The 25,535-nt window shown below is 41.4% G+C and overlaps 3 protein-coding genes across 12 annotated transcripts; all 3 read left to right on the top strand.

The window, feature by feature from the left end:
• The first annotated feature begins 327 nt into the window (after positions 1-327).
• On the top strand, positions 328-9,113 carry atp6v0ca (ATPase H+ transporting V0 subunit ca). Of its 3 annotated transcripts, none has more exons than XR_013791612.1 (4): positions 328-660; positions 4,967-5,150; positions 7,795-8,845; positions 8,952-9,113. XR_013791612.1 is itself a non-coding variant. In XM_079521281.1 (3 exons), exons 1-3 carry the CDS (start codon positions 585-587, stop codon positions 7,997-7,999), a joined length of 465 nt encoding a protein of 154 aa, XP_079377407.1. In that variant the 5' UTR covers positions 328-584; the 3' UTR covers positions 8,000-9,113. The 3 variants fall into 3 exon arrangements, 1 of the variants encoding a protein (XP_079377407.1); XR_013791613.1 differs by having other exon boundaries at positions 7,795-8,827; XM_079521281.1 differs by having other exon boundaries at positions 7,795-9,113.
• Positions 9,114-10,325: 1,212 nt separating this feature from the next.
• Positions 10,326-19,541, top strand: spsb3a (splA/ryanodine receptor domain and SOCS box containing 3a). 8 transcript variants are annotated; one of them, XR_013791611.1, is made up of 8 exons: positions 11,132-11,297; positions 12,890-13,035; positions 13,672-13,864; positions 13,958-14,145; positions 15,077-15,179; positions 15,301-15,426; positions 15,821-16,302; positions 17,557-19,541. XR_013791611.1 is itself a non-coding variant. In XM_079521279.1 (7 exons), the coding sequence occupies exons 2-7, from the start codon at positions 12,971-12,973 to the stop codon at positions 16,204-16,206; spliced, it is 1,056 nt and encodes a 351-aa protein (XP_079377405.1). In that variant the 5' UTR covers positions 10,326-10,420; positions 12,890-12,970; the 3' UTR covers positions 16,207-19,541. The 8 variants fall into 8 exon arrangements, 7 of the variants coding, with proteins under 7 accessions (XP_079377405.1, XP_079377401.1, XP_079377404.1 ...); XM_079521279.1 differs by lacking the exon at positions 11,132-11,297 and adding an exon at positions 10,326-10,420 and having other exon boundaries at positions 13,677-13,864; positions 15,821-19,541; XM_079521275.1 differs by lacking the exon at positions 11,132-11,297 and adding an exon at positions 10,760-10,898 and having other exon boundaries at positions 15,821-19,541.
• A 477-nt stretch (positions 19,542-20,018) lies between these two features.
• mrps34 (mitochondrial ribosomal protein S34) lies at positions 20,019-25,297 on the top strand. Its single transcript, XM_079521592.1, has 5 exons — positions 20,019-20,131; positions 21,653-21,869; positions 22,416-22,528; positions 23,405-23,447; positions 23,633-25,297. Exons 2-5 carry the CDS (start codon positions 21,665-21,667, stop codon positions 23,935-23,937), a joined length of 666 nt encoding a protein of 221 aa, XP_079377718.1. The 5' UTR covers positions 20,019-20,131; positions 21,653-21,664; the 3' UTR covers positions 23,938-25,297.
• The last annotated feature ends 238 nt before the right edge of the window (positions 25,298-25,535 follow it).

The following is a 25,535-nucleotide window of genomic DNA, read 5'->3' on the forward strand; positions in this document are numbered from 1 at the left end:
ATTTGACACACACACACACACACACACACACACACACACACACACACACACACACACACACACACACACACAGAAGTTGTTACTAAGTATTAACAATGAAACATTGAAACTGCAGGCAGTGAGTGGACTTGCAGCAGAACATACCACAACAAGAACAACACATAATGTACACAATTCTTCATTTGGAAAATAACCCCGCTGATTTATGTGACGATACCCCAAAATGAACTCGCCGACAAGAATTGATCATTATAAGATGATAATTCGAATACAATAAATACAAAAGGCACAAAAACAAGAGCACCCCCTCCCTCCCCATGCCCCTCCCCCCCTGTCAACAGAATGGACGCTTCCAAGACGTGAGTCACGTGACTTTTTCCATTTCGCCATTTTCCTCTGCTGCTGCACCGGCGTTCTTGTTCTGACTGCCCTCTGCTCTGCTCTGATCACCACACAAGCCTGCCCTGCTCACATACACACACACATCCAACATCAGATCAACCATCTTCTGCAGCTCCAGACCAGAGCCCGTCCTCCTCCTCCCACACAGGGGAAAAAGAAACAAGCAATCGAACCGTGCAAGAATGTCTTCATCCGAGAGCCCCGAATACTCCCCGTTCTTCGCCGTGATGGGTGCCACTGCGGCCATGGTGTTCAGCGGTAATTATAATCATCAACAACCGTTAATTCCTCTTCTGTTTCTGGCCTTCCGCGCTACATAGATGTGTATTATTAGTACGTGTATATTATACTATGCATATGTCTATAATACGTATCGGGAAAGCCTGGTAAAATGAATGAATAGTGATTCGTGAGACAGAGCAGGTTTCGGGGTGGGGGGGGGGGGGGGGGGGGGGTGATGATGAAGAAGATGGTGTGTGAGGTGAGCAGCTCACACACCTGTCAGTGAGTGTGCTAGAACAGTGCTTCCCAACATGGGAGTCGCGACACCCCAGGGGTCGCCAAATAATGGGCGGGTCGCCAGGTGATTTGCTGAATATCATGGCATTATAGAGAAGAAGGAAAAATAAAATTGTGGTTTATAAAATAAATACAAATTAAATCATAATTTAATTTTCTGTTTCCTCAGTTTAATGTTTCAGTTTAAGCAGTGCACTTACTGCAAAACGAATCATATTTCATCAGTAGGCAAAAAAATATGTAGAGATTGAGAAGATGAGAAAGTGTTGAGGAGGAGAGGCCATGCCGATTGGGGGTTGGGGGGCATGACGACGCTGCCATTGACGTCACGTCCATCAAACGAGGCGCTTGTCAAAAAGAGCTGATCTACAAGCTCATGTCTCTCAGAGACACAACCGTGCTAGCTAGGTACGTCTGTTGATAATACCTAACGCAAAGCCTGAAGTAACAGCAGGCTGGGAGGAGCTCTGTGGTGTGCGTGTGTGTGTGTGTGTACGTGTACACAAACAGATTGCAGTCTTTGCAGAACATGCAGTTACATGTAAGAAATTGATTTGAAAGACTTGTGTTGCAGCTTGTCTGTTTTGGTCCAGTTAACTGGTTAGGAAGCACAATGCATTGCTCATATTGGTATTGGTTGATATTTACTTTGAAATGCAATATCTATTCAGTAAAATCTGTTTTGGCAAAATGATCACTATTTTTAGCCAATATTTGTTCCTGATCCTGAGAAAACCTTTTGTAATGATTGGCTATTGATTCAATCAGTGTTATCCGTGGAAGCTTTAAAAAAACAAAACCCATAGATAAATAAAAGCTAGTAGCTAAATAGTTTAAAATGTTTAGTCAAATGTTACATCTTTACTACATTTAAGTTGTTTGAACTAATATTTGTATCAGTGGCCTTAATCAGGTAATAAAAATACACTGTTTAAAAGTCATCTGCGATTCTGCACCCAGAATCAGTTATTGTATAGAACAGGTTTAAGGTAAACCCTAATGTAAACTTGCAATATTGGAATTGATTGATTGATTTTGGCATGCAAAATGGTACAAAAAAAAAAGCTTCGGTTATCAGATATCGGCCAAAAGTATTAATATCGTGTCACTGTCACAATCATGCATACTGTTCCTATAGTTTGTAAAAACGTGTACGTCACCAAGAGACACTGAGCCAACACCAGAATGGAAAGAAAAAATACGCCCCCTCAAGGAGATTTTGGTACGCTCTATAACTCGATAGCAACAGAACAAGATTGCATAATGGCCCCTACAGACTGTAGGGGTTTATAAGTTGTCGGCAAGTCATGAGATCGTTATGCATTTCACACTACAGGAGTCTTTTTTTTTTTTAAATCGACTGTCATATCTGTGTGGCTTTCACACTAAACGATTGATAGGCATCACACACTGCAAGAGGTCACCAAGATGCGATCCAGACCCGATACATATAGGCTACATCATTTGTTTTTTATTCCAATTCATTTAGACATTTCACGCACGTGCGACCCACAGGTTAATATCAACTGGGGGCCACATGTGGCCGCCAGTTGATATTAACCGGCTTGGGGGCCACATGTGGCCCCCACCTTCACTTAATGCGGCCCGCATTAAGTGAAGGTCGCACACAACATTGGGCTAATAGCTAACAATTTGTACGACACGGATTTACCCAAGGAATAAAGGTTATATATATTTTCATCTGATCATCTATCGATACAGTCGACAGACAGACAGTGTCCTGTGCTCTCATTGGCTGTAATACAGGCCTTCTCGGGACGCGGTCACAAACCAGTTGGTGAGAGAGCCAAATATCAAACCTGCTAGATATTCAGAAATGCTCGGGAAGGCGTCGGCGAGCGCTTTTATCGGTGCTATATCTTCTCGCAGAGCCTTTCACACACAGCGAGCAAAACCTTGGCGATCAAACCCCGATCTTGCGTCCGATCAGGAGTTTTGTCGGCCAAAAATGGTCCCCGACAGCATAATCGGAGCAAATATCGTGCAGTGTGTACAAGCCATAAATTGCATTCACAAAACCAATGGTACACAAAGGCCTTGTTTCAAATCAAGTCGGTTTCAACTTTCTTTTCATCAGTGCTCTGCAACTTTTTGTACATGCAGACAGTGCCATGTTTTAATTTTCTTGATAGCCAGTGACAGTGTTCCATATCAATTACGTTTTATTATGACACGCATCAAAATATTCCCCAAAAACATGCAGTAATCTTGGTCTCTAAACTGCCTCCCCCTGGCCAGCCGGCGCCTGATGGAGGGGAAAGGAACTGGTTGCCTTTGTATTGAGTTTGTGCTTGAAATGTACTGTAATTCTGCAAACTGTTAATACATTTTTAAATCAATCAATCAATTGGAATCATAGACATAAAGGTTTGGAGCGGGTGTGCTCAAGGGAGGGCAAAAAATTCCAGAGATTCCTTGCGAAGCCCCGCGGAAGCATGAGTGTGTGTCACACTCCATGTTCGGAAAAGCGTGACGTAGTGTGCCGTCCACTCTTCCGGCGTACCAGTGTAAATTCTTCTGCCCTCCAGTCAACACACATGGCTAGGTCCAACGAACTGCAGCAGCCAATGAGGCATCTATTTTTTAAATATCTATGGTTGGAATAACGTGTTCCTTCCACGCGCTACTTCCAACCAGGGAAACTCCCCCCTGTCGGATGTAAAGGAGCGACTTGGACACTCATGCATGAAGGAAGCATGAGTTCAAGTCCGTTGCTCTCCCCAGGTTGGCGGATGTTGTGAGCCCAGGATCACATTAGATAGTTGACACGGGTAAAAAAATGGGTTACAAAATCCTGGGATAAAAATAAAAAAAAGATTTAACTGACATGACTGATTTTAACATTTTTTAATATTTAATTTCATAAGAAAAACTACTCGCACAGATTTTCAAATTGTTAGCTACTGTTTTTCATTTCAGATCAAATTCAGATCAATTGGCTCTGAACACACTGCCTATAGTGGCTAATTGGATTCATTGAACTTGCTCACTGCTCAGCTCTGAATTCTTATCTTGACCTCTTAACCAAATAAATCCCATGTGGAATTTGTGATATGCATCAATATGTACATGCAAACACTACAAATTATCTGCATTAACTTGAGTATTTTCATTTGTGGAAATTGACATCAAATAAAGTGAAACATTTGGCTGAAGAAAGTCATTGACACCGCAAGTGATTCACAGTAAAGTAAAGGGCACATTCAGAGTTATAAATGGAGAATCAATCAATACAAGTTTAAGGGTTTAGCACACAGTCTGATGGGTTTTTCTTATTGTTCGATTGGAAAAAATAACACAGCCAACGGCAATTTCAGAGTAAGTGTCATAAAGAGAAGCAAGTGTTTGTTTAAAACATTCTCACATGATATCGATAGGCAGGCCACGCTTTGGAGCCTTGATATTGTGGCCTTGGTAACGAGACTTGGACATATTATAAAATGTAAGTGGAGCATAAACCCCTTGTTTTCAAGGGGGCTCCCGGGCACAATACATGGAATAGACACATTTAAACAAAATAAACCATTGTAACCTCTTCCCCAGACAGTAGGAACTGGCAGTGACAGGAAGTTAATATATAGGGTTAAAACACTAATTCAATTCAATCTACAAACTCAGTCACAAGCTTGTAGTTCTATTATATTTTTTTGAAAAATCTTTAATGTTTTGGAATTAAATAAAACCAGAAATCTCAAACGGGGCTCTGTGACCAAATACATATACATTTGGGGTTCTTGACATGAAAATGTTTGAGAACCACTGTGATCCGGATACGTTAGCACATGTTTGCAAATTGCAACATGCCTGATTTGATTCTGGTTGCATAATGTTGTGCATGATGTCCTTCCTCCTCTCTCTGCCTAATTGTCTTGTCTATTTCTCTAGTCTCTACAATAAATGAAGCAATAACTTCCCATAGATGATATAAATCAACACGGGTGTTGGCCTACATGTTTTAAAGCATTGAAACTCCTTGACTTGGTTGTATTCAGATGACATTCTCTACACATTCTTGTATTTCCAGCATTGGGGGCAGCATATGGAACAGCCAAGAGTGGCACGGGTATTGCTGCCATGTCTGTGATGCGACCAGAACTCATCATGAAGTCTATCATCCCTGTGGTCATGGCTGGTATCATCGCCATCTACGGGCTGGTGGTGGCGGTGCTCATAGCAAACAACATCTCAGAAAGACTCACCCTCTACAAGTAAGGTCGCATTCTTCTCACCTCTACTTCGGTAAACTTGATGCGATTGCAGGGTGGAGTTGCATCTTGCATATTTAATTTGCTGTGTTTGCGTTCACACTGTGCTGTCAACCACAGCAGGGAATTTCAATGTGTTCAATTCATAAACTACACAGTGAAATCTAGGGTGTTACAATTATACATTGAGTAATAGTTAGGGCGTAAAGTGAGGGTAACGTGAATGCAGTGTTTCGTTGGGGAGACGGGGACTGGACCGTGTGTGCGTGCGTGCGCCCACGCTCTCTTGGGCACATTGCGGAGTCACAGCGGAGACGGGAGCGCAAAAATTAATATTGTGCCGAATATAAGGCGACTCTGATTATAAGACAACCCCCATTTTTCAAGACTCATTTGTGGAAAAAGAACATTGAATGTCAAATAGTCTAGTCCCCAATTATAATACGACCCTTTTTTCTAGGATATTTCCATTGAAAAAAAAACAAAACGTAGTCTTATATTCAAGCCAAAGCTACAATGCTTTATAATATGATTATGTACTCCCATAGATGATCCGGTCATCATATCAAATTATGCATATGCCATGTTGGCTTCTGTTTTTAGATCATGCTGAGCTATGCATTTAATTTTGAAGTAGGCTATTTATATTTAAACAAGATAAAGAAAGTCCCCACTCGGATCCCCACAGTCACACACAGTGAGACAGAGAGACAGAATATTCTGTACACTGCAGTGTTTTTATGCGTTTCCTTAAGTAATTAATTAATGTGCTCGTCTGACCATTTCGATGAGGGTCTCCTCATTCGACCACGTCTATCCATTCTATTCTATTCTACACTGGCTTCAGTGTAGCAGTTTTGAACAGGGCAACGAGCCAACGACCAGCCTGAATTTTTTCTGTTGTTGAACACATACACAGCTTAACGTCGGGAAAGTTACATGACTGACCCACCCAGGTGATGGCAATAATACTAATGACTACTGTGCAACATGAAAACTCCCGTTGGACCTTGTTAAAGTTGATTGTTGGATACTGTTTCTCCCTGTCATTTCCTCGTATTTCTAGTTTATTGAAAAAATGTCATGCGCATTTGTCCAGTGGCCTACTGCAGGCCTTGTTGACTAGATTTAGAAGACATTTTGGAGCTCTTGCTACTGAAATTATCGATTATTTATATGGAGAAATCCCGTCATTTAAGATGGGAGAGAAGGACGGCTTGCCCTTTCTCCTCGCTGCTAACGTGCCTATTGAATAAGGACGGGTTGGGGAGGGACTTGGCGAAGGGCTAATTGGGCTTTTTAAAATACTTGATGTTACATGTGGTTAAACATCGCATGAGGTCATATACAAATGAACATTCCTGCAACGCTTATCACAAGCCTTGGACAAACTAACCAGATACCTAGACCAGTGAGTCGATGCAATCCCTCCATCTGCGCCATGGTCTGCCCTGGGGTCTCCTCCCAGTGGGATGTGCCTCGAGGACCTCCCTAGGGAGACGCTCGAGAGGCATCCTAACCAGATGCCCGAACCACCTCACCTCAGCTCCTTTCCAGGCGAAGAAGCAGCGACTCTACTCCAAGTTTCTCTCGCGTGACTGAACTTCTCACCCTATCTCTAAGGGAGATGCCAGCCACACGTCAGAGAAAAATAATTTGCGACCTTATTCTTTCTTTCGGTCATGACCATAGGTGAGAGTAGGAACGAAGATTGCTCAGTAGACGGAGAGCTTTGCCGGTGTGCGGCATATTTGCCACTGGTACTCAAGAAGGGAACGGCCATGAATCTATAACCTTGCGTCACCAGGATTTTCCAAACAGCGGTGGAAAGTTGACTCGGTAGCATGAAGATGCGTCGTCACTGCATCCGACCCCCCCCACCACATGCTGGTCCCGGTCCGCGAACATTTTATGAACTGTCAACCGGTCCGTGGTAATCGAAAGGTTGGGAACCCCTGCTGTATAGCACAGCTGACATCAGTAGCCTACTTGAACGCAGCAGACAGCCTGCCCTACAATTAAGATGAACAGTGTCCAAAGAAAGTCGTCTGCTGCTACTACTAGTGGCGCACATCAGCAGCTCAAAGACATTTGAATTAATTAACTAACTCTTAATGTGTTGAATCCAGTCTGAGAACTGCCAATGTTCACTTTGAAAAGGAGAACGAGCATGTAACACTCCAAGAGTCTAGTATGAGTTACAGTTATATACAGGGCTGCAAATAACTGGTGCACCAATGCGCCTGCATTGTTGATCAAAGGCATGGAGGCGCTTTTGCGTACAAAGAGCTGGGGCCGCTGGGACAGGAATTTACTTCCTAAGTATCCTGAAACAACATTCCGCTGCATTACAGCCACTACCAGGCACTCGTCAAAATGTAGACGCAAGTCCCATTACGAGCTCTGGTGTCACGTACTACAAATGTTTATCTACATCCTGTAAGTAGATAAAATAAAACTTGTGTTGACTAATCATTACAAGTGGCTCTTATTTTGAAGAGGAAGTCCGTTTCGGTTGTAACCAAGCTGCCATGACAAGCCGTTCGGAGCGCTAGTCTAACCAAGTAAACAAGAACCACTCCAGCTGAGTGTGGGACAATTATTGTTTGCTGTGTGTTGATGAATAATCTGCTTTGTTTTCCAACAGGAGTTTCCTCCACCTCGGTGCTGGTCTGAGTGTGGGCCTCAGTGGTCTGGCAGCTGGATTTGCCATCGGCATTGTGGGTGACGCTGGCGTGAGGGGCACGGCCCAGCAGCCCCGGTTGTTCGTGGGTATGATCCTGATTCTCATCTTCGCCGAAGTCTTGGGACTGTACGGCCTCATCGTGGCCCTCATCCTCTCCACCAAATAAGCGCCCGACGATTCAGCGCCATCTCATCCATTCCACCTCAAAGCGGCAAGAACAAAATAGGAGACTTTCACCGTATTCTGTGACACCTGCATTTCTGACAGGATAGGATGGCCATAATGGTATGGTTGTTAAGTCGGCTCCTGATTTCTCAACAGATGTGGTCTTCCATATTGTTCAAAGCCATCCCGTTGTGTCAGGTGTTGTGTATGCAGAGGAGTGGGTGCGTGGAGATGTGTTACATGGGTTGTTTTGGGATGAAGTGTGGAACCGTCTCCATGATTGTCGTGTGATCTTAACCTGTACAGTGGTCCAGAGTTCCTTCCCCTTGTGTATGTAGTAACCCGTCTGTGCTGTGAGTGTGAATATCAGCGTTTACCCCTCCTGTCCACCCTTTTCCCCTCCCTATGTTTTTGTTGGTAATTTTTGGTTAATACTGTTAGCGTCAGTAAGAAACTGACAAATGCACATTTTTATTTAATTAGGTGGGTGGGCAACATTTTCAAATTATAATGGTGAGGAACAGTTGAGGCATAACTGTTTTTTGTTTTTTCACTATTTATGAAAACTGACGTTTTTGAATTGTTAATGAAAGTGTTTAAATGGAATATGGTTTACTGAATTCCCTATATACATACATAATATAAATATATATAAATATATATACATGATTTGTGTATAGTTAGATGAATTGCACTGTGGGTTATTGTTCAAAGTGCTTGGAGTTCCTCTGGATGTCACGTGTGGTATTTACAGGAGGGATGTCACTGACATCCAGATGTTGAAATAGGGTGTGTGTGTGTGTGTGTGTGTGTGTGTGTGTGTGTGTGTGTGTGTGTGTGTGTGTGTGTGTGTGTGTGTGTGTGTGTGTGTGTGTGTGTGTGTGTGTGTGTGTGTGTGTGTGTGTGTGTGTGTGTGTGTGTGTGTGTGTGTGTGTGTGTGTGTGTCCTGAAAGTGTACAATGCGTGCAAGTGAATACGTGTTTAATATATGACATTCTCCAAAACACTAGTAGCGTTTACCTGTAGTGCTGCCGTCTTGATTTCGTTTTAAGTTGAGAGCTCACTGTTCAGCCATGCCTGTCAGATTTCCAAATAAATCTCAACCTACTCCAGAAGCTCAATGTTCTTAAGTTTTTATTTGAATGTGAAAAACAAATCCATTCTTGACGGTGAGTTCTGTTGGTGTGATCATGTACACAACAGACACAAAGTTTGTAGACCAGCTATTTCCACAGATTTTGAGTATAAAATATTAAATATGGTGTAATTTGACCATAATACGAGGCACTATTGTTTGTTCGTACATTGATTTTGATTATTGGTCATTGTCAGTCATTTCTTTGTGTATTCAAGTTTTTTTTGTCATATCTAGCCTACAAGTCACAATTAAATCGTTAACCGCAATTATTTGTATGACAGTTAATCGTCAAGTAAAATGTCATAATCGTGACAGCTGTAGGTCAATGTACTGTATTGTCACATGCATGCTGTACACAGCTCCAGATATTTCCTGCTGGTTAATTGATTTGAAATGGAACTCTTATGGTTACAAATCTGTTGCTGTTTTACTGACATCAATACTGCCTAATAGTATACTTAAAGTAAATGTGAAAGAATAAATTGACTTGTTACCACAACAAAATGTGTTTTCTCATAGACTTGTGACTAGAGCTAGGCTGATGCGAGTGCTATCCATGGTGCTGAAACGGTGGTCTCCATAAATGGCTCGGTCTCTGTACTGCACTTTGGTCATCGATTAAATAAATAAATACGATAAGTTGACGTGGCCAAGCTATCTAGACTTAAGTGGCACCAAATTAAATTATATTACACCAGAGTTTCATTTTCACCTGGCAATGTAAATCCCATTGGTTCTTGTTTTGAAGCCTATTTTACATCTGTAGCCTATTCTATAGCCTATATTTCAAAAATTGGCTTTGAGTTATTGTCAACATATAATTTTCTTTTTCCATATTGTTATGGTGGATGTATTGAAGTTAAGTTTAAAATCAAATAAAGTTGATGACTGGTCCCTGGACCTTTGAACTTTTCATACTTTAATATTTAATTGTTCAATATATATAATAAAACTTGTAGCATAAGCATATACTAAATTACTCATACAGGTATGTCGTATGTGCAGTGAAATATTGGCTCCACAGAGGCACAGACTGTTCAGAAAACTATAATTTACATGGTATTTTGGAAGCACTCGTTTTCTTTAACGGCTGCCTCCATTATGTGAAAATTTGAAACAGGTACACATGAGGGCCGTTCAGTGACAAGCGCTTCCAAACCAACACTTAAAGAATTTCTTGACAGAAAGTAGCTGATATGACATGCCTACAGTGGACTTTTATGAAACAAACGCTTTGCAGTTTGAAAGAGGATAATTCAAGCTTTCCCTACAGCTGCAATGTTGGTGAGTTTAACGTCGTTTAATATAAGCAGATGGGAAATGCAATTTGGATCAATGGGATGGGATGTCAATGGAGGGTATTGCAAATCTAGATTCATCCCATTATTTATAAAAAATCAGACCTGTCTGAAGTCGAGGTGGTGGAAAGTCTGGTGAGGCGAGGTTAGTCTGAAGTGAGTGGTGCTGTACTGTACTGTACTGTACTGTACTGTACTGTACTGTACTGTACTGTACTGTACTGTACTGTACTGTACTGTACAAGCCCTCCTCCCTGGCCTGTGTGTTAGGCTGTGCAACAGTGACACTTGGTGCTGAACAAACGCTATAGGCCTAACGCTATTTTCGTGCTCGGACAGACCCAGGGACACACATAGCTGTCTATAGGCACCACTCAAAAATCTAGAGTTGCAAATTGCGGCTACTTAAACGGCTATGAAGGAGAGCAGCCTGAGCAATGATTCACACTCCTGAATAGTAGAAGGTACATTTGAAATCACGGTTCTGCATTCTCCTGTGCTTCATTTTTAGGCGAAATAGACTTTTTTTTCTTCTGCTGAAGTGCTATATGAACATGCATTTACCAAAACCTGTCCTTGAGCTTTAATATAAAAAATAAAGTACAACAAGCTACCAGTATCAGTATGTACCAATATAGCTAAACAAAACCTAGAAGTGCTGTAGGCAGCTGCTCAACTGCTCTGACTCGTAGGCAACGTCATACGACGAATATATAGGGCGCGTAGCACTAGTTTTTGCTGCTAGCAAGCAAGTCGACTTGTCGTGCTGTGGAGTTTATTGACAACAACTTTGATACCGAGTCCGGAGTTCAAAAGGCCTCACACGCACCGTAACGCCACATCAATTGGTTAAACAACAACAGGCACGTAAAAACCAAGTTAGTGCTAACAGCGACACTGATACGGTAGCAGTAGCTAGTAGTTAGTTAGCTTGTGAAGCTAACTAGCCTGAAGAAGACCACTTCCTGTTAGCTATCCGATGGCTAACGTTTAGTAGCGTTACTGGGGTTGTGTATGCAATGCATAGATAGCCCGTTTGTCACTGAATATTGTGATGCTGCTCATTTGTATCCAGTGCGAACATAGCTGCTACAAAGAGTTATGTTTGTGCTTGCTGACGTGAATGGAACTTGGGTTTCTGACCTTGCTTTGGGAGTAGTTTGCTAGCTAGCTCTGCACCAAGCTAAACATCTTGCTACTGCTAATTTAGCTCAAATCTAGCTAACCCAGTTTACTTAACCCAACCTAAAAGACAGACTATGTATTTACAGATTGGTAATGGCTTCTCTATCAACATTGAGCATGCTATAAAGAACAGAAGATCAGATGGTGAATAATGCATGCATCATCCATTAGACTAGGACCAGAGCTATCATTTATTAGACCACAACTGTTAACTGTACCTTGTTTATAATATAATTAAAAACAAGTGATGCTTCTTTCCTTTTCTTTATGATTATGTACTTAGTTATAGGCATATCTTGAGGAGCCGTATCCAAACCGTCATTTGAACATTGTTTTATTGCCAGAATAAACGTATATTGTTTGCAAGGCTTCCTGGATTGTCTCGGCAAATTCCTAGTATCTTTCTACTTGTCTTATAAAGTCATCAGAGCAGAATGTGGGCAATGGGTGTTTCTCTTACTAAAACACCACTGCAAATCATCAGTGGTTTTCAAGGTGGGTGGTGGGTGGGAACCCCCAAGGATCCTTGAGTGAGGGGGTTCCGGGGACCCCAGCAAAATGTGTTAATAATAATATAAATAACAATATGACCACTTAAAATCCTATATATAAGCTAAGCTTCATGATGTGATGTAAGCTTCTAAATTATTTAAAACGTATTGAAAGAAATGTGACATTTTTTGAAACATTTTAACAACACATTTAATGTGTCAGCCACAAAATATTTTCAGATGTGATCTACGACCAAATGCATACAAATTCGTGGCCCCCGAATTTGTATGCATTTTTCCATACGTTTGGGAACCACTGCTTTAACTCATAAAAGAGTTACTTTCCGCTTGAGACCCAAAAGAGAAAATTGATGTGTCCCAGCGAACTAGTGATAACTGATAATAGCAGATGCTCAGCATGCCGTGAGCTTGTAAATTGGCTATTTTCACCACAACTTTATGGAATTTCTTTGATTTCTGGCATTTATTTATGAAATTATCTAGAGAAATATCTGAATGTGTTTTTAATTCATGAAATCTTTAGTTTTTTGTTGGGGGTGGGGTAATTTTTTCTTTTCGTTTTTTTTAAACAAAATGAAAATTAATAAAGCGTATATTTACTCACAAACCATGACATTTGACCCGCCAACTGTTTGGGAAACGGTGAGTTAAAGAACCACTGCTGCAGTTGAACCTCTTTGCCTCAACATGTTCACCTCATGTTAGGAGGCAGTTGTATTGAGAGTATTCTCAGACTGACAACCAGGGTTCCTCCACAGGTGTAAATTCTGCTGATGCCATGTCCAGGCGGAGCAGGAATAGCCGAGCGTGGCGATATGTGTGGAGTGGAATAAGACGGGATGCTGATGCCCGGGCACTGGTCTTGGCCTCCCAAAGTGAAGAATGGGGTTATGAGCGCTTACAGGTAAGGACCAGTGTTGCCAATTTTGCAAGGGGAAAACAGAGAGCAACCATTGTCTGACACAGATCATTCTGGTGCAATAAAAAGCATCCGTCGCATTTTATTTTGTTCCATATACTGTTCGTCTCTCAGAACCTGCCCAAACTTGGGTTGGGGGTTTGCATGTCGTTGCTCTCTTTTCACACTTTACAATGTCCTTACAATGGTCCATTCATTCATACATTGGAAGGTAATGTTCCTCATTATAGACATCAGCTATTTGAAAACAGCAACCATAATAAAAAATAAAAATCAGACCAGTCTGAAGTGAGTGGTGCAACAGCGCCCCCTGTTGGTACTCTAAACATAGAGACATTGCTGTTCCTTGGATTTGTTGCACCACTCAAAAATTACACAGTGAGTGTTAGCATCCAAGATGGCGACAACCAGGACGGCTTCATAGTAAAAAATCCCCCTGATCACGTGGCACCCAAGCACTAGTTATTTTGTCCACCAGGGACCTTCAAATTGGTTGGGACCAGATTGAGACCAAGTTTCACACTGAAACTTCAAAATAAACTGACCGAAAAAGCCATTTCACCAAGACTTTAAATGTAAAAATGTTTTTATTCTTTTTGCTTATCTCTTTTGTTATTCAAGTATAGTGACTCAGATTCGGAGGCAGAGTACCCAGCAGTAGTGGTCCCTCCAGTCCCCAGTGCGGTGCCTGTTACAGGGGAGTCATACTGTAGCTGTAACGCCCAGGTTGAGAGCACCTACAGGATCGTAAGTGTTACGGGGCAGCGGGGCTTTGGCCGTCTTAAAGACTGCCACTGTGGAGAGGATGATCAAGGTACTGGACAACCACTGTGTTTCAGTGACATCTCACCTTTGTTTTAAAAAAAGAAATAGTGTTTGTGCTCACAAATTCCCTCTAATGTTTTAGACTTTGACTGGGTCTGGGACACCAACAGTCGATCCGCCGCAACACTTCTAACCTGCGAGAGTCGCAAAGTCAACTTTCACACCGACTACAGCTGTGGTACAGCAGCTATCCGTGGTTCCAAGGAGCTGGCCGAGGGACAGCACTTCTGGGAAATCAAGATGACATCCCCGGTGTACGGGACAGACATGGTAAGGATACATACCTGAAGTCCTTCTAGTCTTTTGACATGTTATGTACGATTCTCAAGAAAGCTGTGTGTAGAACAATAATAATAATCGTTCTTGTCCCGGGGTTCATACGTTGGTTAGACATAACTAACAGTCCAACAGGCATTAGTTCGACAATGCGATTAAGACTAACCCATTCTGCGGGTAACTCACCCGTGGCTCCCGACATGCGTGCAGGTTAAGACTAACCGGTGGCAGGTTACAACTAACCCGTGGCGTGTTAAAACTAACCGGTAGCTCCCGAGATGCCACGGTTAAAACTAACCCGTGGCTTCCTGTGAGGTTAGGTTTAGGGTTGGGTTTTTGGTATAGTGTGTATAGCATGTCATGTATAGTATATATGTATAGTTTATATGTATAGTGTCATTATATAGATATGTTCTAGTTACGTTCTTAGCTTACGCATGTTAAGCTGATAAATGCATTTTATATATGTGATGTATTCCCATGCTTTTTTGTTCTTGCTTAATGTAAATCGCTCTGGATTAAGAGCGTCTGCTAAATGCCTAAATTGTAAATCGTGTAGGACTCATGACTAGCACTTTTAGTACGTCGGACCAAACGCATGCACCCTATTGTGTGTGTCGTGTCCCCCCCCCATATTTGTCTTCAGTCTTTTCAAAAGCAACACATAACCAACCATGTAGAACAAAACAACATATCACACGATACATGAGGTCTGGTCCCCACTGTACACAGAAAACCAGGGGGGACAAAATTCCTGCTAAAACAAACCTTTCCCACTTCAAGGTTCTGTATCTTCGACCAGATGGGATGAGGTCAAAGTAGCGATACAGGGGATGGTCAGTGTAAATTGTTAATGCAATTGCTAAGCGTGTGAATAGATGTTTAGTCCAGGTTTTGAAATGGCTTGTATTCTGTTTTTATGTAGATGGTCGGCATTGGCACTTCTGACGTCAACCTAGACAAGTACAGACATACCTTCTGTAGCCTGCTGGGAAAGGATGAAGACAGCTGGGGTCTTTCTTACACTGGTAAGAACTATGACTGTTTGTTTTCACAAAGCATTGAAGGTTTAGTTCAGAGAGGTTCACCAATGCTAATGATTTGACGGTTTACACTGCATATCCTCAGTAGTTGTTCACTTCTCTCCAGGGTTGTTGCATCACAAAGGAGACAAGACAAACTTTTCTTCGCGATTTGGCCAGGGCTCCATCATTGGAGTACATCTAGACACCTGGCATGGCACACTTACATTCTTCAAGAATCGCAAGTCTATAGGTTAGTACTGTAACGGGATGAGTACTGGTTTGATCACCATGGTCAGTAAAGGCAATACATAATGCATGATTGTTGTAAAGCTTTATAACCATTTAATCAGATTGTCATAGACTGGCATACTCGCAGCATTTTAGGCAGTATCGGCAGCTTTTATCTAGTATCTAGTTTTTATATTATCTAGTGTGCGGCCACACCAGTTTGTGGAAAAAATAAATTGCCTGACCTGTGAAATGATGCCACTCACCGATGCTCCAGTTCAAGAGAAAATGTGGGATTGACCTCTCGTTCTTACCAAACCGAGAATGATCTTCTCTGAGCAAAACCAGTTTAGAGTAAATTTCACCCCATCAGGCAATTGAAATTAGAGGGAATTAAAGGTGTTTTCTCATGTCAGGTGTCGCCACCACCGAGCTGCAAAATAAGAAGTTCTACCCCATGGCATGCTCCACGGCAGCTAAAAGCAGCATGAAGGTGATCCGGTCCTGCTTTGCACCCACCTCCTTGCAGTACTTGTGCTGTGCCCGCCTGCGTCAACTTCTGCCTGACTGTACGGACACTCTTGGCGTGTTACCCCTGCCACCGGGGCTTCGCCAGTTGCTGCAAAACAAGCTGGGCTGGGTGCTCAGTCTCAATAACGGCAGCACAGAGGAGGGGCCTGAGCAGCCCTCACACTCCCTTATTCCCGCACTGGCCGGACCCTCCTCCTCCGAGAGCGACTCCGAGGGCTGTACCGAGTCGGACCCCGAGGCCTGCCGGAGAAAGAGATGTCGTTGGACATGACTGCCACTCTGACCGACACCTCGTCTCACAGACTGCCACATTTCACTCTGCCCAAAACGCACTCATTCTAGTGTTGACAGCCTGCTACTGTTAAAGGTGCAATACATGTCATTTCTGTCTAGAGGGTGATTGTGCTGTTCAGCACAAGCACACCTAAAACTTAAAAACAACTATAGTACATGACATTTGTACAGTGCTAGCATAAAATAATCTGGGAAAATCTGCAGGAAATGCAGATATTGGCCGTAATGATGGCGTGGCCCCATATGGATCTCAGACCTTTGACGATTACACTGAAACATTGCCTGTAGCTTTTCCCAGGTTATCTCTCATGCTATTACAGTAGCATAGAAATGTTAACGTGTGTTCAGCAAGTGAATACAAGCGCCCTCTAGTGGCTAGAAGTTACACATCAGCCATTAAATGCACAGCAAAATCCTGAGTGTTCATTACACACCAGGGGTGTTTTTATCGTGTGGTGAATTCGCCTGAAAATATATATTTCTAAACTGTCATGATTATACCCAACCAGAATGCAAATATTACATGGTGATAAAGCTACATAATTGTTAATTTGGAACATCAAAACTTCACAGAAAACAAAACTATATGAATAGCTGTGATGCAAAAGTTGTGAAAGAAAAAAAAACTAGACCACTTGCCGATGATGTGGTCAATTGGATTTTGCAGTGTGTCACCAATTAGACACATCTCCAAATTTCAGCGCACATAAAATATTATATATAAAAGGGTATGTATGTCTCACATATTGAGTATTGACTATTGAGTGTGCTCATCTTGTCTGGAAATTGTGTGTATTGATGTCACCCACAATGCTAGCAGCTTAATCAAACCATGATCCACACAGCTTACATACGGTATGTATATCAAACCGTGATCCACACAGCTTTCATACGTTCTGTATGTGTACTTATGCGTTGCTAAGCATGGATATCAGTTGGGTTGCAACAGTTTAATCGAACTAATCAATTTAATCCATTCTGAAGAAATAGTGATAATCATACAATAATAAAATTATCAATTGTCAATGGATCCCTATTTTGGCCATGTCATTATAGGAGAAACCTTATTAATGTTTTATAATTACGCATTGTAAGCTTTATTGTCAATACTTTTGTGCAACACTGTTGTGCGACTGAGTATAAAATGTGATTAAAATAAGTGGTTAATAGATTTATGTATTTGTAAACACACTATCAATTCATCTAAAGAATTATCATTTAGAAAGTAATGGATTGTTGCAGCCCTAGATACAAAATCTGTTACATGCAACTGAAACAAAAAACAAGATGCATCCTGTCAAATCGTATTCTGTTGATTTGTCCCCAGCACCTTCTCTTGACACTTTTCTGGCACTCGGAATGGGTGAGTATCTCTAGAAATATTACAAGGAGATTGATTTAATTTCAGTACAATGCCTACCGTCTTGTTTCCCTCTCCAACTGAGAGTATTGTATTGTGACTGGTCTTAAAATGCTAGATATGTCATCTGCAGCCAGTGTTTAGTGTTTACACCTATTTATCAGAGTTTTTCTTGTTTTCCTCCACTTGAGAAGTTAGAGCAGTGGTTCTCAAAGTGGGGTCCAGGGACCCTTGAAATTAAAAACGTTTGAGAACCACTGAGTTGGATTAAAAAGTAAAACTCACTCCAAAAATCTGCTTTGTTACTATGCTGTAGCCAGAGTCCCAGTCGTATGAATACACAAAAGCCACTGCTAACCCCTGATACTAGCTATTTTTTATTCCCCCATAACTCTTTGAGAGTGTACAAAATGTGGTTCTACTTTGCACACACTCAGTTACAGACCGGTCAGGGTCCATTTAGAACCCCCTCAAGGAACCTGAGGCCCCTGGACCCCACTTTGAGAACTACTGTTATTCAATTAAGCTTTGTTAAGTCATATACATGAAACAATCAAGTATTTATATGTGAACTAAGATTGTAATCTACTTATAAGAAAGCCATTGTGTTATGCCTTATCTGTTGTTTTTGTTTTTGTCATTTCTTTGTTGGAACCAAGATGAGATTACACGGTTAAAAAAAAAAGAAGGTCCATGTCAAGAACCATTTGACTCTTTCTATTCTGTTGAGGCCGTATTGTATTCCATTCGTCGCCTGTCCTACACAGTAAGATACAAAATGTTAATTTAACCCTGCAAGTGTAAATTGTACACTTAGGTTTCAGTTTCTACACTGAGTTAAGCTAGCAATTCTGATTTTACTGTGGTAATCTTGGCTCGGAGCAGAGCAGTCGGTGGGTTGCTGCTGTTGGAGCCACTAAATGTGTAAAATGGTATTTGCAAACCATTCGTTCTGTCCTTGTGTGCAAGATACTGTAGTTTTACTACGTCTGGCAGTGGGAACCACAGATAACATTTATTGTCCTCTTTGATGAACTGAAGTGGCAGTGGCACTGATCCAAGGCAAAGGAGAATCAGTCAAGAGTTTAGAAAATCCAGTTTGACCCAAGATTTCATTTTCTATACAATGTTATGCATCATGCAAGCATTTTGTGAGAAACAGATTTCAGATGGGTGTAACAACTACTGAAGAAGCAGTATCATAGGTCATTATAAAGACAGGTCTCCATGAAGGGGGGCAAGTATTAACCATAACGCAGAAACCTATTTAATCTTTTTTTCCCATAAATTAATGCCCTATTTTATACTTTGTCTTGCAAATGTAGTGCAAAAAGCTGATTAACAAGAGCTTGTAGGTTGGCTATTTTTGCTATATCTTTTAAGATTGTTTTTTTGCCTAAAATGTCCAAAATAGGGATGCCATGTTGAAAGTGGTTAAGTCTGTCTTGGTTTTATTTAACAAATAAAGTATCAACAAGAGCTTGTGGCAATTGGAACACAGGTTCTCATTTCCGTTTCCTGAAAATAACTTTTGGACATGCAAGGTTTCCACCCGACAATATAAGCAATTTGTTATTTTCTATTCTTGACGAGATGGTTACAGTACATGCTATTAGTTCTGCCAATTTTAGGTTAGACTATTTGTTTGCACTGTGATTTGCAAAGTGGGAGCCACTCTCCTACAAATCCAGCGTTTTAACAGCCAAGTAACAAAGGGGTGGCTGGTAGTTTTAACAGATATTTTATATTTAATTTTTTTGCTGTATATTTTTTGGTCACTTATGCATTCAAGCACTTTTAGCTTACTGATATACTTACTGTAAATAGGAAAATCTATGGTTCTTCTGTACTCTGTCATGTTAATACTGTATGTGTAGGCCTTTATTCTCTTTTTCTGTATACTTAAAGCATGGCCTTCTGAAAATAAAACCGGTCAAATATGCACAACCATATGGCTGTCTACAGACATTCTTTATAGATAGATTGATAGATCAGTATATGTACTGTGGCTATATAGATAACATACAGTCAGTCAACAACAATGTACCATCTGAGCAATTCAACATTTACAGCACAGCAGTTATACAGTAGTAGGGCAACTGTCATGGTAGCCTACTAATATGAATACACTGTATATTAATTGAAATGAGAGGCTTAAAAACACAGCTGTGATGTGGAATTATTCTAAATAAGCCTTGTTTTGAGTAAAAGTCTTAGGAGGAACCATTATTTAAGCTTTATTTCGAGGGAGATGTACAGTTGGCTCTGGTCCATAGCTCTAATGCGTTAAATGCAACACATTAGAGCTATGGACCAGAGCTAATGTACAGTATGCTTCACACCACAGTTAACAGTTTTGTATTGAGTTGTGCTTGAAATGTATATTGTAATTTAATACAATCAAACCTAAGCGGAACAAAAAACAAATAAATCGATTCCACTCGGAACACTTTGCCCGAAGCACCAGTAAGCGGAAGTTGTGAGTCGTGTGCAATCCGGAGGTCAAGTGGAATCAGATTCTTGCATAGCACCATAATTCCAGGTATAAATATAACCAATGTTTTACTTTATTTTGTTGTGTACATGTCAGTCATACCACACAGTGTAATTACCCCAGGGAAGCGTCGACACCTAGGTCCTAGCCTAGGGAATTGCGGTGTTGCAGTAAGGCTATGGACCAGAGCTAGCGGTGTTTTATAAAAGACTCCGACAGACTGATTCACCGTGCCCGTGGAGCATGATGGGGAGGATGCTCACTTATCTTCATTCTTTATGAATCAATGAATTACAAATGTTGAAGTATCGCACTTGTTCCGTATGAACAACTGGGCAACCTTTTCCAGGCACATAATCAGCGGCCCGTTTCCCATGGCTAAACCGTCATCAGTTATGTGCTAGAGTAGCCACCATTGCTTTTATGTCTTAAGTTATTATGAACTGGAGCTGCCAATTAGAATATTCCAATTTCCAAGCATAGAATAAGTAAATAATCTAACAATAAAACCTTACAAAGAATGATTGAATAGGATAAATTACAAATATGACTATCTAAAGACATTGGGGAGAAACACAGCTAACAATAATGGTTAATAATGGTTGTTTTTGATCAACTCAATTGATCACGTCTAGCCCAGCCTGACCACATGATGGATCAAAAAAGAGTGGGGCCCGGCCCATGTCCGAGATATACCTATTCTGGGATTGGGGCAAAAAAAGACTAATGAACTTGTAATGAAGGCTTTCACTCACCTTTACGTCATTATGGGTATTTGATAGTTCGCCACTGAATATTTTTTACTCCATATGAAGATTCCTGACAATATCCAAGTCTGACATCACAAACCCTATATATGGACCAGATACTGACAGACATTTAGTGCTGACATCATGCCAATGTATGCGTCCATATATTGATTTAGCCGACTGGCATCGGTGTCATGACAAGAAGCCAGCCGACTGGCATCGGCATCGTGACAAGCATCCAACCAAGCTCTATATAAACAGTGGTCATTACCCTTGACTTCAGATGCAAGCATTATTTCCTCCGCTCCTCGCCTATCTCCCTGATGCCCACTTCTCAAGGCTATATTCGTATTCAACCTTCAAGTGCTTTGACCAGCTCTCAACAAGAGAGGCCCTTTCATGTGTCAGGATATTTCTGACAAGCTTGCGACAGTTGTAACTTCAGTCCCCTCAACAAAGAATAGAGGGTTTAACCCATTCAAACCCAAACTTTTCAGGATTAAGATTAAGAGGTAGTAAAATTAGAAGATCTACAAGCTCAATACATGCCGTTTCACAATGCATTTTGAGTTTGCAGATCTGCTACTTTTGTTGCTTTTGTGTGAAGATGTATTGTGATCTAGTAGGGCAGTCATTTCCAAAAAGACCCACAAAATGTTAAAATATGGAGATAAAGGTTTCTGCCCCGACAGCAACGATATATATATAAGCAACATAGGTTGTTTCAGAACTGAATTTAGAAGACATTTGTAGAATCAGCCTCAGGTCTTAAAGGGGTTAAGTGGTTAACACATTTTCCCCATCACAACACGACTTGCAGGATACAGCAACGATGGTTAAAAAGAAGCGCCTCCGTTTGATAGCGGCGTTTGCCGCCAGGGTGCGGGCGCATCGTGCGCTGAAGAACAAGCCTCGGGACTCTGAGAAGTACGCCCTGGACTATGAGACCATGAGACGTCCTCTCACTGGGAAGATGCTTCCTGTGATGGCCTGGGAGGATGTGCGCAAGGAGAACCGCCTCTTCTCCCTTCTTGCAGGTAGGGATGTGACCAGCGCTTATTCTCTTAGTGGTTATGCTTTCCATAAAATAACAACTTCATCCATTTTCAACCCATCTTCATATAATTGGTCATGGTAAAATGGTCCCATACCATTTTTCTACTTTTCTCCGTTTCTCAGAGGAAGGCTGTGGACACTTCAGAAAACATGCCTACCAGTGACATCATCGTTAGGCCGATTTCTTTCTTTTTTCCCGAACACATTTATTATTTTGATTTGTAGTTGTAATGAGAACTATGGCCATAGCATGCCAACTGGTCAGGAATAGAAAGTTTGCAGATTATATTGGCTTCATAGATTAGATTCCCCATCGATATCACTGGTAGGAGAGTTTCTGAACTGTTGGAAAATTGTCCGGTGAGCTTGTAGATCTGATATTTTCACTATGTAAGATATTTGTATATGATATGCCCAAAAACAACAATCATCCATTAATCGGTTACTTTACAAAATTATTGAAAATTGTATTTTTATAATTGATTAAATATATTTAGTTTCGTGAACTATTGAACACCTACTTGCAGGTCTTAGGCTCTTTGGAGTGGGTCGCCTCTTCACACGCAAATCCTGGCTGGCAGACCACACGGAGCCCAGCTACTGGAAGATCACCAAAGTCAAAGTGGACTACACTGCAGAGGTGACTATCTTAACCCATTAAGACCTATGGCCCATTCTACAAATGCTTTCTCAATCCTAAGGCCCAAACCACACCAGCTGCAACTCCTTGCAACTATTTGCAAGTTGCAACTCCTTGCAACAAACCACACCAATGCAACTCCTTGCAACTGCCATTGGGAATAATGGTTGCAAGTAGTTGCATGGAGTTGCATGTTGCATCATTGCATGGCGTGTGGTTAGGGCTTAACAGTTTTCTGAAAAGCTTATGTTGCTATATCAATGTAATTTTATGTATTTGGCTGCCGACCCCCCATCTCTAAATATTTTTCTTAGATTTGAAGGCCTGAAAATATAGTAAATTAAATGCATAGTGTTTGTGAGGTTAGCCTTAAGGTTAGGTTTAGGCATAGTTTTAGTGAAGTTAAGGATTGACATTTGGATTATTTTATCAACAGAGGGTATGTTTCTAAAAAAAAATGTGACCGTGTTTACGAATGGTCACTAGAGGGGGACAGAGGTCTATATAAACTCCCTCAGCCAATGTTTTCTTTGCAGACAGACAGACAGGCTGGTCTTTAGTGGATGTGCTCACTGTACTGAGGTGACCAGGAGACCACTGCTCAGTGATGTCATCAGTTCTGTCAGTGGGCCACCGTGGATGGTAGCATGTAACTGAAATAATACTTTTGGACCTTGATCCAGTGTACGGACACTCCGTTTGATATACAAACTGGCCACGGACCCTCATTTGATACCATTTTCTTTTAAATCTCTAGGGCCCCAATATACACACTGTAATAACCCTGAGTGTTAATTTAACTCTTAGATATGGATTTATGATGAGTAAATGAAAAATGTGTGCATGTGACTCTTTTGCTCTGTTCTTTGCTCTTAGAAAATGGACCATGGCACAGCATGGGGATTCCTTACCTATAAAGGTAATAGTTGGAGATTCTATTTAACTTTATTAATTTAAGGCATTTCAACTTCATTGAAAATGTTACACCTTAGATTCATTCTCAAATCATGTTGTAGCATTACAGAGTAAACACATACACAATTACACATTCCCTGGCAACAAGTGCCTGTGCTAACCCTCTTCCCTAACTGGGCACTTTGATAGGAAAACAGGAGAGTGAGGCCAAAGAGGTGGAGAAGGTCATGTACCACGACTGGCGACTGGTGCCTAAACACGAAGAGCAGCAATTCACAGACTTTGAGCCACTCCCTGAGCCGCCTGTGCGCTACGTCCCATACCCTCCCCTTCTCCGTGCCATGATGCTAGCCACTCTGCGGCGCAAAGACGGCAGCGCGCCACCCGAGGAGCCTGCCCTGCCGCTACGGAGGGATGTCCTGCTCAGTAAAGACTATTTCGAAAAGCAGGAACAAGAGAGGCGGAGGCAGGAGGAGGAGGGAACTGCTGTGTGACGGTGGACACAACAACGGAGCAGCAAACAACCGAGTTCAGCCATTTACTAGCCAGGCTGCCATTCTTTGTTGATACTAGGAGAAATCAGTGGTCTTCTATTATACTTACACAGTGAAATTGTCTGTGTTAAAAGCAAAACGTCACAAGAGATTTTCAACCTATATCCCATCCTTATGATGTGATGAGTTGGCGATAGATGCAACTTTCTGCTGAAATGCTGGTGCTCAACGTCGACTCCGGGGACCACCAGGTTGTCCAAGTGGACCCTTAAGGGTCTGTAACTCTGAGAGCATACAAATGGAACCAAACGGACCCGTAAATTAACACACATTATGTAGATTAGTGTTCCAAAGATAAAAAAATAAACAGAATACAGTATTAACTGTTTTATTAACTATTACAGTATTAACTGTTCTGAAAAACATATGTTGCTATATCAGTGGTGCTCAAACGTATATGTACTTGGTCATGGACCCCCAGAAGGGGTCTACAAGCTCATAGCCCTGTTATTTGTAACTGAGTGCAAACAAAATGGATGAATTAACATCTGAGGATTTTACTGTGCACTTTTGTCCTCTGGAAAACCTTTCCTACTAAATAATGGCTGAACGTAAACTATGCCATCTTGTCATGACAAGCGGATGTCTTTGTCATGTTTTTTTGTGTGTGTGATGCTGTAAATGTTAAATGTGATGCATCATATCACCAGTATGAGCAGCTTTGAGGGTGTAGCTCTCCTTTGAAGATTTGTTCTTCATGGTGTGGAAGTCAAACCATTGTTGAAATAGTTTACAATAGCCCCCAGTCCCAGAGAACTCACAAGTGAAATCACACAAAGAAATATGCAGGAGCTAGGAAGACCCATTTAAACACTATATATGAATATTATCAGAATATAGTGGTAACATTTTAACACAAACCTTTTTGTTTTGACCGAAAAACATCACTTACCCTTAAGGTGGTTGCACACTGGACGCATTTTTCGGGAAAACGCAGCTAAAAATCCGATAAACGTCCAGTGTGCAGGGACCACATGTGAAATTATTCATACTAAACTAGGCTCTGAGTTTATTTATTACTTAACTGAGGGGGTAATTTACTGAATTTTATACTTTTATCAGGCTTTCTTTACTAGCGTTGGAAAATGGTGGGTACATTTTCAAATTGCATCCATTAAAAAGCTAAAAGTAGGCTTACAGAAAGGTATTTGATAACCCCATCTTTAACAACGGGGGCAGTGGTGGCCTAAAGGTTAGTGCGCCCTTGTTGCCGGATGCCTGTGTGTGCATGGGCGTTGCTGAAAATGAGCACTGGTGCTCAGCTACTACCCTGGGTAAATAAAGAAACAACCATGAATTACCTAATGGTGAATATCCTATCTTTAATCATACATACAACTGAGGGTGTAGCTCAATGCAGGTTGTGGTCAGTGCATGATCACAGCCCCCAAGAGGGGGGTTTGGGGGTCCTCCCCCAGACACTAACAGAGTGGTGTAGATGTTCTGGTGAATTTTGGAGGTTTGATACCAAATCAAACAAAATTACAATCAAGGAGTCCTCCATGAGATGTGGTTGAAATCAAGCCCTCCTTAAAGAG

The sequence above is a fragment of the Electrona antarctica genome, assembly GCF_951216825.1.
Source record: "Electrona antarctica genome assembly, chromosome: 14".
Taxonomy (NCBI): domain Eukaryota; kingdom Metazoa; phylum Chordata; class Actinopteri; order Myctophiformes; family Myctophidae; genus Electrona; species Electrona antarctica.

Bases quoted from the DNA above. Each gene is read 5' to 3' on its own strand.
- atp6v0ca (XM_079521281.1), top strand. From the start codon at position 585: ATGTCTTCATCCGAGAGCCCCGAATACTCCCCGTTCTTCGCCGTGATG. The intron at 661-4,966 runs GTAATTATAATC...TTGTATTTCCAG, and splicing joins TGCGGCCATGGTGTTCAGCG to CATTGGGGGCAGCATATGGA. The intron at 5,151-7,794 runs GTAAGGTCGCAT...GTTTTCCAACAG, and splicing joins GAAAGACTCACCCTCTACAA to GAGTTTCCTCCACCTCGGTG.
- spsb3a (XM_079521275.1), top strand. From the start codon at position 12,910: ATGTCCAGGCGGAGCAGGAATAGCCGAGCGTGGCGATATGTGTGGAGT. The intron at 13,865-13,957 runs GTACTGGACAAC...CTAATGTTTTAG, and splicing joins CTGTGGAGAGGATGATCAAG to ACTTTGACTGGGTCTGGGAC. The intron at 14,146-15,076 runs GTAAGGATACAT...GTTTTTATGTAG, and splicing joins CGGTGTACGGGACAGACATG to ATGGTCGGCATTGGCACTTC.
- mrps34 (XM_079521592.1), top strand. From the start codon at position 21,665: ATGGTTAAAAAGAAGCGCCTCCGTTTGATAGCGGCGTTTGCCGCCAGG. The intron at 21,870-22,415 runs GTAGGGATGTGA...ACCTACTTGCAG, and splicing joins CCTCTTCTCCCTTCTTGCAG to GTCTTAGGCTCTTTGGAGTG. The intron at 22,529-23,404 runs GTGACTATCTTA...CTTTGCTCTTAG, and splicing joins AAGTGGACTACACTGCAGAG to AAAATGGACCATGGCACAGC.